Source organism: Centroberyx affinis, unplaced genomic scaffold, assembly GCF_046629955.1.
Source record: "Centroberyx affinis isolate AG114_WGS23_722 - 3 ecotype Tasmania unplaced genomic scaffold, CSIRO-AGI_Caff_v1 ptg000058l_1, whole genome shotgun sequence".
NCBI lineage: Eukaryota > Metazoa > Chordata > Actinopteri > Beryciformes > Berycidae > Centroberyx > Centroberyx affinis.
In genome coordinates, this window is record NW_027278769.1 from 296890 (window position 1) to 309486 (window position 12597).

Consider the following 12597-nt stretch of genomic DNA (forward strand, 5'->3'; position numbering starts at 1 on the left):
TGGTAAATTCCAATTCAGTTCACTTCTCTTCTAAGAAAGATTGTATTGACTTGCTAAACATAAATCAAACATTACGAATGAAATAATACAGTTAAACAAATCAAATACATTCAATCATCATTCAATACATCATAAAATGTTAAAGGTACCTTTCAGGTGGTATTTTATGATATTTTCAGTATTGATAATATATAACACTACGTGTAATCTCATATGTGGTAAAAAATAAAAAAATAAAAAAAATAAAAACATGGAGTTTCATTTAATTTCATTGAACTAAATTCAACTTCATGAAATTCCAATTCAATTCCCATTCTGTTTCCTGTAGGTTTTTTCAAATTCCAATTCCTCAGTTGAATTGGACTAGATGAGTTCATTCATGAACTGACCCAGACCCTGCTGTGCACTTGATAATGATCTTTCCTCTAGAAGCTGAGGAAATATGTTGTTATGTCTCCTCATCCGTTCAGTGGGCGGCGCTAGCTGGAAAACTGCGTCCCGGTCCAGCAGCATCATTATAAATAGAGGCCGGAAGAAATGGATCAGATCAGCAATGAGAAACAAGTGTGCATGTGTGTGAAAGCGGCGTTGTGGTGTTGGTGTAACACGTAAAGGTAAGACTCGAAATGCAACTATAGGTAAGCAAACTGACTGCGTTGCTAAAATGCAATAATGCCACCAATGCAGTCCAAATCATTAAAGAGCTAAGGAAGTTCAAGCTGCTACAAGCTGACTGGAGCTGTAGGAGTTGTAGCCGCAGCTAGCTAGCCTAGCTTGCCCTCGTAGTGAGTGCAGAAGCTTCGCATTAACGATTCGCCAAGCCAGCCAGAAGATAGACAGAATAATAGCGGAAGTTTGGCGATTTGCCTTCAAAATAAAACCTTACCTGTAATATTTATCACGTGAAGAAAAAATATTAGGAAATGTATTATGGTGTACATAGCCCCGATACTTTCCGTTCTTTGTTGCATGGAGAGACCGGCACGCAAACGTCATATCAAGAATTGACAATTAAATTCTGTCTTGCTTGTATGCACCTCTTGAAACATAACTTAAAACCGTTTTATAAGCCGATAGCGTCCATTATTCAATTCGGTATGCGTCCAATACTCCAAGAAACACAGATATCAGTAAAATATTAAGTTTTGTACCTGGTTCACCTGGCAACTCCCCCACAATCTTCCTCCAAAATAAGCCGCAGTGCTATCGAGCAGAGTGAGTTGAAAAGTTGAAATTTTATGGAAGTAACTTTAGCTTGGTGGGACACTTGTATGCCGAATTTACCTCTCTCTCTCACTCTCCGATAAGCAATATACAACATTAAATTACAAGATATTTGAATCGAGTTGTGGTGTGATGGTCTCTCAATACAAGAGAACGGGATGTATCGGGGCCAGGTTTTACATAATTCGAAACCGTATCAAATTTCTTAATGACGTCATCACGTCGGATTGACTGTAAAAGAGCCTTAAGAGGAACACTTAAACACAAAAACATACCAGAAGACGGCAAGCCTAACGTTATATTGGTTTTATTGTGGAAAAACTTTACCGGAAGTACTGTCTCTTATTGTGGCTAGCTTGACTGGTGCATCAACGCTAGTCCAAGTTGGCACACATTCAACTGATAACAAGCTTGCGTGACAGCACAGACCAAAGCTGTATGCTGGATTTAAGCTGACCGTAACTTCTTTCTAGACATGTCCTCAGCCCAACGAGCATTGCAGTCTATTAATATTATAACATACTAACGTTAGCTAGCCAGTGTTAGCAAGGTAGCTAGCTAGCTAACGTGAGGTAACTTGGCCAGCAAGCCCAGGTTGGTTGAGGTGAAGGTGGTCAATGCATTTCTGGCTTTGTCGTGACAGTTAGTGAGTGTTATCTGGGGATGTCGATGATATATATGCCAAGGACTGCATTTTTCTTTATTCCAAAATATTGTTTTTAAAGTAGCTCACTGTTCCAATACTGGTAAGTTTGGCAATTGGGTATGAATGGGGCAGTGATGGTGTAAATTTACCTTTTGACTGACAACCTGTTTCCCAGAGGGATGCGGTGCCTGTCCACATCACAGAAGCAGAGCCAGGTTTACAAGGCAGCCCACTGACACAGGAAAGGTAACGTTATTACTTTTGAGTAGAAAAGCTGTTCAGTACACCTTGATCTGCTCACTGAAGGCAACTGGGCTCATGTGTGTTTCGACTCCAGGTTTGCACTTTTCAGCCCACTACAAGCCAAGATGTCTCACCGAGGGCCTCTAACCGCTGTCCTAACAACAGTCCTGGGGGCAACACTAGGAGGGCTGCTCATATGGCGGGTCTACCGCTCACACAGGAAGAGGCTGCCTTCCGTTCAGAAGGTAGCCGATCCTGTGGAAGCTCCACATCCTGCGGTGGAGTATGAACACGCACAACCGCCACATCTCGCTGAGAACGACTTGAAGGCTGCGGAGAGTCGGACCGCACAGCTGCCCCCTCCTGTGCAGATACCCTCCGCTGAACAGCTGTTGGGGGTGAAGCCGGTGATGGTGAGCTGTGAAGAGGAGTGGCAGCAGCTGTGGCCCTCGCTGCAGAAGGAGCTGTCAGTCTTCCCTGTACTGGGGCTCGACTGTGAATGGGTAAAGTCCAACAGCGTAAGAAATACCTTTTGCATGGTTTCATATACTTGGAGGAAAAATCCACCCTAAAACACTTGAACGCTGTTACGGTGTATTGCTCTCAAGTAAATTACAACACCTAATCAAAAAGTAACACCTTGACAGCACTGAACATCGCAGATTGATGACGTATGAGTGTAAGGGTATCGGAGGGTGGAATTTTCCTTTTTAAAACATCGTTAGTTTTGCAAGTGTCTCTCTCCTGTCTGACCTGGCTGCTGTTTCCTGACCCAGGTGTCGGTGAAGGGCCGAGCCTCTGCGGTCTCCCTGCTGCAGATGGCGTCTTACTCGGGGCTGTGTGTCCTGGTGAGGCTGCTGCCGTTCCGCAGCGGGCAGCAGCCTTTCCCCCTGAGCTTAATGGAAGTCCTGCGCGACCCCCACGTTTTGAAAGTTGGCGTCGGTTGCTATGAAGACGGCAAACGTCTGACTCGCGACTATGGCCTGCCGCTGGGATGCACAGTTGACCTGCGCTATCTTGCCTTAAGACAGAGGTACGGCTGGGTTGTTTGCTCTTTCAAGCCCTTACTTGTTTTTTTTGTTTTGTTCCTAATCGCATTATGATCATTTAGGGCTGGGCAATATGTCAATATTATATCGATATCGTGATATGAGACTAGATATCGTCTTCGATTTTGGATATCGTAATATCGTGATATGGCATAAGTGTTGTCTTTTCCTGGTTTTAAAGGCTGCATTACAGTAAAGTGATGTCATTTTCTGAACTTACCAGACTGTTCTAGCTGTTCTATTATTTGCCTTTACCCACTTAGTCATTATATCCACATTACTGATGATTATTTATCTAAAATCTCATTGTGTAAATATTTTGTGAAAGCACCAATAGTCATCCCTACAATATTGTCGCAATATCGATATCGAGGTATTTGGTCAAAAATATTGTGATATTTGATTTTGTCCATATCACCCAGCCCCACTTACAACTGAACATTTAGCCCACTTCGTAGAAAATACCGAGATATATATCGTGTATCGCCATTCAGCCTAAAAATACCGAGATATGATTTTTGGTCCATATCGCCCAGCCCTATGATCATTTAAAGCTGTGTAAATTGCTGATCTCCTTCTCTACAATTCTGTTGACATTTTTAGGCAAGCTACGGTGAATAATGGCCTTAGTCTGAAGTCCCTGGCAGCAGATCTGTTGAATGTATCTCTAGACAAATCCCTGGAGCTGCGCTGCAGTGACTGGGAGGCCGATCAGCTGACACTGGAGCAGGTGACGATTCAAAATGCATTGCCGTTTTAACGTAGGCTGCTTGAAATCGGAATATCTTCGTTTGCCAAGTACAATAAATGTACAGGAATTTATCTTGGTGATGTCTGACACCTTGTATAAGAACAACAGGATCTTACATACAGAACAAAGGGAAAATGAAATGCGTACTATGGACAGTAGACTACACATGTCACTCCACATAAGTATGCAGCAGCTTAGTTTCATTCATTCATGCAGCTTAGTGTGATTTTTATTCGCTCTTTTATTAGTTTTCAGCTTAAAAATAATGTAGTGAATTGATCAACAGTTCAAATGAGGTATACTGTTGAGTTTTTCCTTTAAATCTCCCCGGTCCTCTCGCTACAGATGACCTACGCTGCCAGAGACGCCCAGGTTTCCATCGCTCTGTTCTTCCACCTCCTGGACCTCCGCTCTGAAACCAGCCCCGCCTCTTCCAGCGGGAGCAGCTACTCTGAGCTGTCTGCCCGCTGCCAGGGCCTGGTGGACGTGCCCTTCAGGGGCCGAGCCGGAGGCGACGGGGACGAGAAGCCCGCGGACGGAGAGAAGAGACGACGGACCAGGAAGCAGCCGGCTTATGAAAGCCCAGAGTCTGGAGATCAGCAAGTCCCAGACCCTCGGAAAAATAACAAGAGAAAACCACTGGGTGTGGGCTATTCTGCCAGGTGAGCGCCCAGGCAGACCAGGAAACTGACTTTTTCATCCAATGGTATTCCTAGATACACGTCACTTTCGCTATTTAACCAGATGTATGTTTATAATGGAAAGAGAAACCGTACACCAGTGGTTTTCATTCATGCGTCATCAAAAGTATCAAGGTTTTCATTCTGCCCTAACATCACAACAGCTCATTTAACTGATTAGTTGCTAAAAAAAACAAACCCTGCAGACTCTTGGGTGTCCTTGGCACATGCTTGAAAACCACTGTTCTGGGTGGCTACCTGCCAGTGTGGCTGGTACAGCGGACCAACTTTCCCACCACAGCCGACATTTACCAGCATGTGTCTGGTGATCGGTTTTCCATTACTGTCCTGCTTGCCTGTCAAATGTTCTTCCATTGTGGAACGTGAATGATGTTGACCCAAAAGCCACTTGTTGAAAGTCAAATGGTTGTAGGGATTTGAAGAACTTGGATCAGCAGCCTCTCCCTCTCTCTGTTCCAGGAAGTCTCCTCTCTATGATAACTGCTTCCTCCATGCACCAGATGGCCAGCCTCTGTGTACCTGCGACAAGAAGAAAGCCAAATGGTATCTAGACAAAGGAATAGGAGGTAAACTAATAACTCAAATGTGTAAAATTAGAACGCATTTAATATAATTTATCTTGCCTCTCTTACTCATAACTAAGGGCTGCTTTGTAATGTTGGCAAATGCCTAAAAATGTAATGCTAAGTGCATCTCTGATCCTGACCCAGAGCTTCAGAGTGAGGAGCCTTTCATAGTGAAGCTGCTGTTTGAGCCGTCAGGACGTCCCGACTCGCAGCAGGACTACTATCTCACCGCTAAGGAGAACCTCTGTGTGGTCTGCGGCAAAGCAGATTCCTACATTAGGTTTGGCACACTTTACATTAATTTTCTTTTCGTATGACATAGGGCTGGGCGATATGGACAAAATGAAATATCACAATATTTTTGACCAAATACCTCGATATCGATATTGCGACAATATTGTAGGGATGACTATTGGTGCTTTCACAAAATATTTACACAATGAGATTTTTGATAAATAATCATCAGTAATGTGGATGTAATGACTAAGTGGGTAAAGGCAAATAATAGAACAGCTAGAACAGTCTGGTAAGTTCAGAAAATGACATCACTTTACTGTAATGCAGCCTTTAAAACCAGGAAAAGACAACACTTATGCCATATTAAGATATCCAAAATCTAAGACGATATCTAGTCTCATATCACGATATCGATATAATATCGATATATTGCCCAGCCCTATTATGTCATATGCAGTTGAAGTGTTGTGTTTCAAAATGCTTTATCTTGGGGAGAAAAAAATGTGAATTTCATGATTTTAAATATTGCCATTGTTCCATATCCATTGTTTAAGTGTGATAATTTGGTCAACCAAGGACTCAGTTGCCAACAGTGCTTTAAGATTATGTGCACTCAATCAAGTTTTTCTAATGGTGGCTATCTCATTTTGGAGTGACACCTTTTTTAAAAATTATTTACCAACATCAACAAATGTGATTTTAACTCGTAATCTCCTCGGGTCGCACAGGAAAAACATCGTCCCGCACGAGTACAGGCGACATTTTCCCACGGAGATGAAGGACCACAACTCCCACGACATCCTGCTGCTCTGCACCGCCTGCCACGCCGCCTCCAACGTGCACGACTGCTTCCTGAAGCAGCAGTTGGCCGACGAGTTCGCCGCGCCCCAGGGCTGCGAGGAGGGCGTGCGCCTGCTGGAGGACTCGGACCGGCGGCGGGTGCGGTCGGCGGCCCGGGCGCTCGTCAGCGCCGGGGACGGACTGCCGGAGCAGCGGCGAGACGAGCTGCAGGCGTTCATCAAGAGCTTCCTCAGCGTGAACGAAGACCAGGAGCTGACGGCCGAGGCTCTGCAGCGGGCCGCCAGTTTGGAGACCAGGTGAGAGTCTGGATCCTAGGGGTGGGGTTTCTTTTGTCCGGAACACAGTGGATATGTTTATAACTTGCATTTTTGTATTTGGTAAGTTGATGGTTGGTTACAAGTAAAATGGAGCTAACTAGAGCTGCAACGATTAATCGATTAGTTGTCAACTATTAAATTAATCACCAACTATTTTGATAATCGATTAATCGGTTTGAGTAATTTTTTAAGAAAAATAAGTCAAAATTCTCTGATTCCAGCTTCTTAAATGTAAATATTTTCTTTTTTTTTTTTTTAAACAGAATTTTATTGGTTTTCAACAGAAACAAGAGAAATACATTCCGCCATCATAAAAATAAAATAGTGCCATCCATCCACCCTAAACAGAGAAATCTCCCAGCTGACCACCCCCCTCCCCCACCCCGGCACCACACACAAAAGTTAGTTGCAGCCCTAGAGCTAACCCTATGAAACTCACAGGTAGCTTGTTTATTCATAGTATTCCCATGTCACATGCATTTCCTACCAATATGGTAGGGCTGGGCGATAATTAAAAATTATCGTTTATCGTCTTTCAGTGGAATCATATCGTGACGATATGAAGATATTTTGATATCGTGACACACATTTCTGCTGTCTAAATTGATGATGACAAGCAAAATTTACTTAAAAACTCTCATAAAATGAGGTATGGTAGGAATATTATGTGAATATTTCTGTTTTGTTTGACATCACACCTAACATTACCATTCGGTTCAATGAGATAAACATTAATTTGATTATTTAATGTGATTTTGCATACATGAACTATATCGTGATATATATCGATATCGAGAAAAATCCTTATGATTATCATGATATTGATTTCAACCATATCGCCCAGCCCTACAATATGGTGCTTTACCATATTTACAGCTCATTGGCTGTGGCTGTCATTTTGATTTTGATGAGGTGCCTACCGTATTCTTCATAGAAGTGATGAAGGCAGCTGATGAACTAGGAAGCTAGGGAGCTAGGGAGCTGACATCACATTTAAACAAACTGATAATTAGATCTGTGTCACAGCTATGAATGTGCTGTGGGACTGTGCAGAACTTGTCTTCTCACTGCTCCTCTCTCCTCTGCAGGATCTTCAACGAGGCCTACGTGCCCCACGGGCTGAAGGTGGTGCGCGCCCACGCTGAGCTCGGCCTGCGGGGGCTGATGGACCTGGAGCGCCGCTGGAGGCAGCACTTCCTCACCGCCATGCAGCCGCGCCACCTGCCTCCCCTCTGGTCCGTCGACCACAACCACAGCAAGTTCCTCCGCAAGTACGGAGAGGACCTTCCCATCCAGCTCAACTGACCCGCCGCTCCCCCTGCAGGGAGAGCGAGGAGCGAACGCCAACCAGGGCAGGAAACCGAACTTTCTCACCCACCGGTCAAAGTGCCGAACGGAATTCAAACTTCCGCAGCCACTTCCAGTCATTTTTATAAGCCAAGTTGCTTTTTTAGAGTAGAGACCGGTGGTTTACCTGTGTGGTTGAGTACACAATCTTACCAGCGACGATTGAAATGCACCAGCGTGTGGCTGGTGTCAAGTTCCCACCCTGGTGAGTGGGGCCATGATGGGGCCATGATGGGGCCATGATGGGGCCGTGTGTGTATGTGTGTGTGTGTGTGTGTGTGTGTGTGCGTCGATGAACTGGGTCTGTGGTGGCTGAAGGAGGGCGTTTCACTCTGATCCTGTGGTGCCAAGTATGTGAGAGCCAGTGAGCCGCTGCTAGTCTGCCACCCAGACCCTGAATGAACTAAATGAACTAGAGCAGAGACTGGCCGCAGTCCCAGAACAGTCCGCCTGTGGAGAAGAAAGCCAGCACTGAATCTGAAGAACACTAACTCCACAACGCCATGGTGGAGGTCATGCGATTGCATATGGACACTTGTTTTTTTTATGGAAAATATATAATTTATTTATAAAAAACAATGTAAAAGATATTGAAAATTGAAATGATTCTTTTAGAATAAGCTGTAACCTGCTCTTAAATTCCTCCTAAATTTACTTCATATCCCCCCCCCCCCCCTGCAGGTTAGCAGCTCTTATTACCTCTATCAGTTCAAAATTGTTTGCTTTGCAGAGAGAGGGTCATTTTAACATGACCTAATACTAAAATTATGTATGGAGCTCCCCCACTTAATTTCCAGCCTATTGTCTGTCTTCAGTCAATAGATCAAGGATGGGTTTCCCAAAAGAATCTTGAAGTGAAGTTCATCTTTACTCTATTCCCTTACAATAATGAGCTTGGTCTCGAGATGCTTTTGGACCAGTATGAATTCATCCCAGATGGTGACCATCCATTCTCAGGGTTTTCTTTTTTTTTTTTTTGGTTTTTGGAGGGGGAGAGAAACGCTAAGCAGAAAAGAGAAAAGTTGGCTCATTGACTGGATCTTGCAAACTCCTGATGTTCCATGTCCTGGCACTGTTTCTCCTGATGGTTGGGACACCTCCATGGCTCATGTTTTAATGTGCCTCTTAATCCCCTAACTTGACTGGAGTCTTGTCACAGTATCAAGACATGGACCTGCTCCAAATCACAGCGCTTTCATTCCAGCGTCACTTCACCACAACCCACGATGAGAGAAAAGGTGCCAACTTTGATGTATTTGTTCCCTGAGAGTGATAAACTAGATGGGTTATGAAGATGGCCTTAAAGACAAACCACCCTTTGCAAAGCATAGATTTTCATCTTTTGAGTATGATGAATGAATTTATATCAAACTTTAAATTATGAAGCCTGCTTAGTCTTTTATTTGTATTTGCCCAGATGTAACCCCTGAAGCTGTTTTTGTTTCCCTAAATTGTAAATGGTAAAAAAATAAAAGTCTTGTTTGTATTTTGCTTTGTTGTGTTTGTCTGGTATAGTTATCAGTTGAGGTGAACATGAGCATTAACATCCAGCCCCTGCTTAAAAAGACGTGACCACATTCAATGTTTTCAGTTTTTTATTTCTTACAAAATCACAGTTTAATAAATAGTCTGTAAAAATGAGTACAAAAGCGGTTTTCTTAACATTTCATATATGAATCACTCGTGACTTTCAGGTCAAAGGAGTCTTTAGTTGGATTTTGTCAGGAATGACATTTTTTTTACAATCTAGTTTTGCTGAATTAAGGCCTCTTGATTTTGGCATCAGAACAATCTGTCAGTCAAATGTTTTGTATCTGAAGTTGAATTAGTGTAGGATGTGAGCTCCCCTGGTTTCACAGTTCAGTCAGGAAAAAAATAACATTACAAATAAATAATACCAAATGGCTCAACATGCAGATGTAATCCCTTTCTCCTAAATGCTGTCAAAACTAAAGTACAAGCATATTTCTAATGGTCAGTGTTACACACTGCAGACATATGCAAGAACAACAATGGCACATGAGGCTGCTTCATTTAAGGGGAATTCCATTAAAGTTGACTTGGGTTGTTGTCATTCAGTCTTATAATGACATGGGACTAACTTTTTCCTTGATCTTGAGATTTCACAAATTAAAACATTAGAAAATGGGTTTTTAGTCAACTTTAGGAAATATTTTGTCAGAATACAAACCCGTTAAGTAAATTTTGGTGGAATTCCCCTTGAAGAAGTTTAGCGGTGACAAGGAGTGCAATCCCGTGTTGTGAACGACACTCTGACATCTTTACTGCATTACAGCGAAACCTCCGTCAGGGTGGAGGCACACCTAAAGATTTATTCACGTTTATTCATCTAAACTCCCAGCTTTGCTCCAGTTTTACTTGGGGCTAGTTCTGGTCAGAATCCTCTAGTGTGTGTCCACCCTTTACTGCAGAGGTTTTAACATTTTTCAACACTATATTACTGCATATTATAACGACTCCTTTTGTTCATTCCAGCAAAAGACAGTTTTTACATAGAAAAAATAATAATGTAATTCAAGAAATGAGAAGGCCTGTTTGATTTAGCCCCTAATCTCTTAGAGGCTAGAAGGGTTTTTGAAGGGACAGGTTGGCATTACTTTCACATTTCAAAATGTTTTTAAAACTTCACATTAATTAGTCTTGTTTCTTTGCAGTTTCCAGTTCCTTAAAGGTACGCTGAATTAAAATAAGGCATATTCTAAACATTTCCAATTTGCAGTCAAACCTTGACCCCTAACAATATCTCCAAAAGCTAAATTTGAAGCACATTTTCAATTTATATTACATAAATTAAGAGACATAATTCGTAGCTTTTACATTGACCTTCAAGATGAATTCCATTTACAAAGAGCAATTCTTACACGTCATAAGGGAGAGTGGTATAACCAATACAAATCATCTTTATCGTTTCGTTATGACCTTGCTCTCTTACGTATGCGTCATTTCATGTGAACAGAATTCACATTTCCCACACAGACCAATAGATTGTCACATTAACATAAGATGTCGCTAAATCATATTGCTCCACAATGGCGGCTCGAAAATAAATCTTCAGCTTAGTACAGTGGGCTACAAACCAATAATCCAATAAATAAATAAAAAACACAACCTCCAAATGCGGTTATGTGAAGCTGATGATTCCTCTAGTTTTTTGGTCAAAGGCTGTTCGATGATGCAGTCGAAGTAGTGAGGCTCTAATGCTCAAGCTGTCGAGGAAAAAAACAACACAACTGCAGTTTTGGTGTTTTTTTTTTTTTCTTTCTTGAACTGAAAGTGTACATGGTCATGTATGTGTTGAGTGAGTTTCATGACCCTTGAGCCCTTGAAACATGTTAGAAACACATTGTATGCTTTCTAAAATACACAGGCTTCGATGAGAAACTAAGCATCCTTCATTCCTGAAAGACAAACTTTGCAGATTTGTGTTTTTTGTTTTTTTTTATCCGACGACAGCAATGAGCAAAACAGGCAAAGATCTCCCTCCTTCTCACTGCACCACCACCGCTCCCAACAACCCTCTCTCCTCATTATTGCTTGCATGTTAACACATATGGGAACCGTTCTTGTCTTCGAAAAACAGACAGAAAACTAGGAATATTTCACAGTCGGACTCCAGCGTGAATGACGACAACAAGGGTCAAAACTGAAAAGCACGACTCTGTCAATCTTTTGCACCCCCTCCCCCTCCCTCCCCCTCCCTCCCCTTGGGTTCTTCATCTGCTGTAATAAGGACAGGCTCCAGTACGCGTTTATTAGGGGAAGAGACACAACATCGACATTTGCTGGTGTATTCAGGATGTAGCAGGTCAACAAATTCTTTGGAGTTCATTCGATAAGCCGAGATGGAGCCTGCCAGATTTCATGTACTATCCAGTCGCAGGATGCAATGTTTCACATAAGCACTGACGCACTCGATCTCAACAAATGATCACCTCAAACGCACTATCTCCTTCTATCCAGGCAAACAAAGTCAAACAAATAAATTTCACGTACATACACTCATCACACACTTGCAGCGCAGATACACAAACTTACTGCCTCTCTCAACTGGATCGATGCAACTCATCTTAAAACACGATTGGCACAGATTATCAAAATAAATACCCTGGAAGCTTGGCACTATGCAAAAGAAAATTCACATTTGAAAGGAATCTTATAAAAAACTATTGAATAATCTCAGTCTACTCCACATGTTTCGTTTTCCTCACTATTACTTATATACTATATGCTGATGAAGGTTACACCAGTGTGTCGTAAACCTCTGAATGACTTTAAACTACCACTGAAACAATATAGCTCCTATTCAAATAGATTTTTTTTTCCACAAACATGTACATCAAAATGAAGTATCTAACATCTATCGGACTATAGATAGTGCTGTTGTCTGGTATGCATCTCTTTTTAGTGCCTCTTAATCTTTTTCTTCTCATCTTCCTCCCCCTCCTGTCACACAATCAGTTTCTTAAAAGTAATCTCTGAAACCCAGAACAAAATCTCTTTTAAATCGCTCGGACATTTGCCATTTTGGTTCTGGGGACAGAAAAGAAGTCAAGATTCCTGCTTACCAGGAAGTATGCCTTCCTTCGTTCAGTTTCAGCCACCTCCACTTCTGGTTAGACCCATGTTAGGTGTAACTGCGGCCTGCTTGACAGATGTTCGTATGGCGACGCGGACGTCTGTCAGGGCGGATGACC

At 42.4% G+C, this 12597-nt stretch overlaps 1 protein-coding gene across 1 annotated transcript; it reads left to right on the plus strand.

The window, feature by feature from the left end:
* Positions 1–1891: 1891 nt before the first annotated feature.
* Positions 1892–9336, plus strand: exd2 (exonuclease 3'-5' domain containing 2). The gene is made up of 10 exons (XM_071519550.1): positions 1892–1970; positions 2046–2116; positions 2208–2631; positions 2890–3146; positions 3766–3892; positions 4259–4575; positions 5074–5180; positions 5325–5460; positions 6146–6514; positions 7624–9336. Exons 3-10 carry the CDS (start codon positions 2239–2241, stop codon positions 7838–7840), a joined length of 1923 nt encoding a protein of 640 aa, XP_071375651.1. The 5' UTR covers positions 1892–1970; positions 2046–2116; positions 2208–2238; the 3' UTR covers positions 7841–9336.
* Positions 9337–12597: the final 3261 nt, after the last annotated feature.

What these genes read in the sequence shown, in the direction of transcription:
- exd2 (XM_071519550.1), top strand. Translation starts at nt 2,239, where the DNA reads ATGTCTCACCGAGGGCCTCTAACCGCTGTCCTAACAACAGTCCTGGGG. An exon ending in GGTGTGGGCTATTCTGCCAG is followed by an intron (nt 4,576 to 5,073) that starts GTGAGCGCCCAG and finishes TCTCTGTTCCAG; the next exon opens with GAAGTCTCCTCTCTATGATA. An exon ending in TCTAGACAAAGGAATAGGAG is followed by an intron (nt 5,181 to 5,324) that starts GTAAACTAATAA and finishes ATCCTGACCCAG; the next exon opens with AGCTTCAGAGTGAGGAGCCT.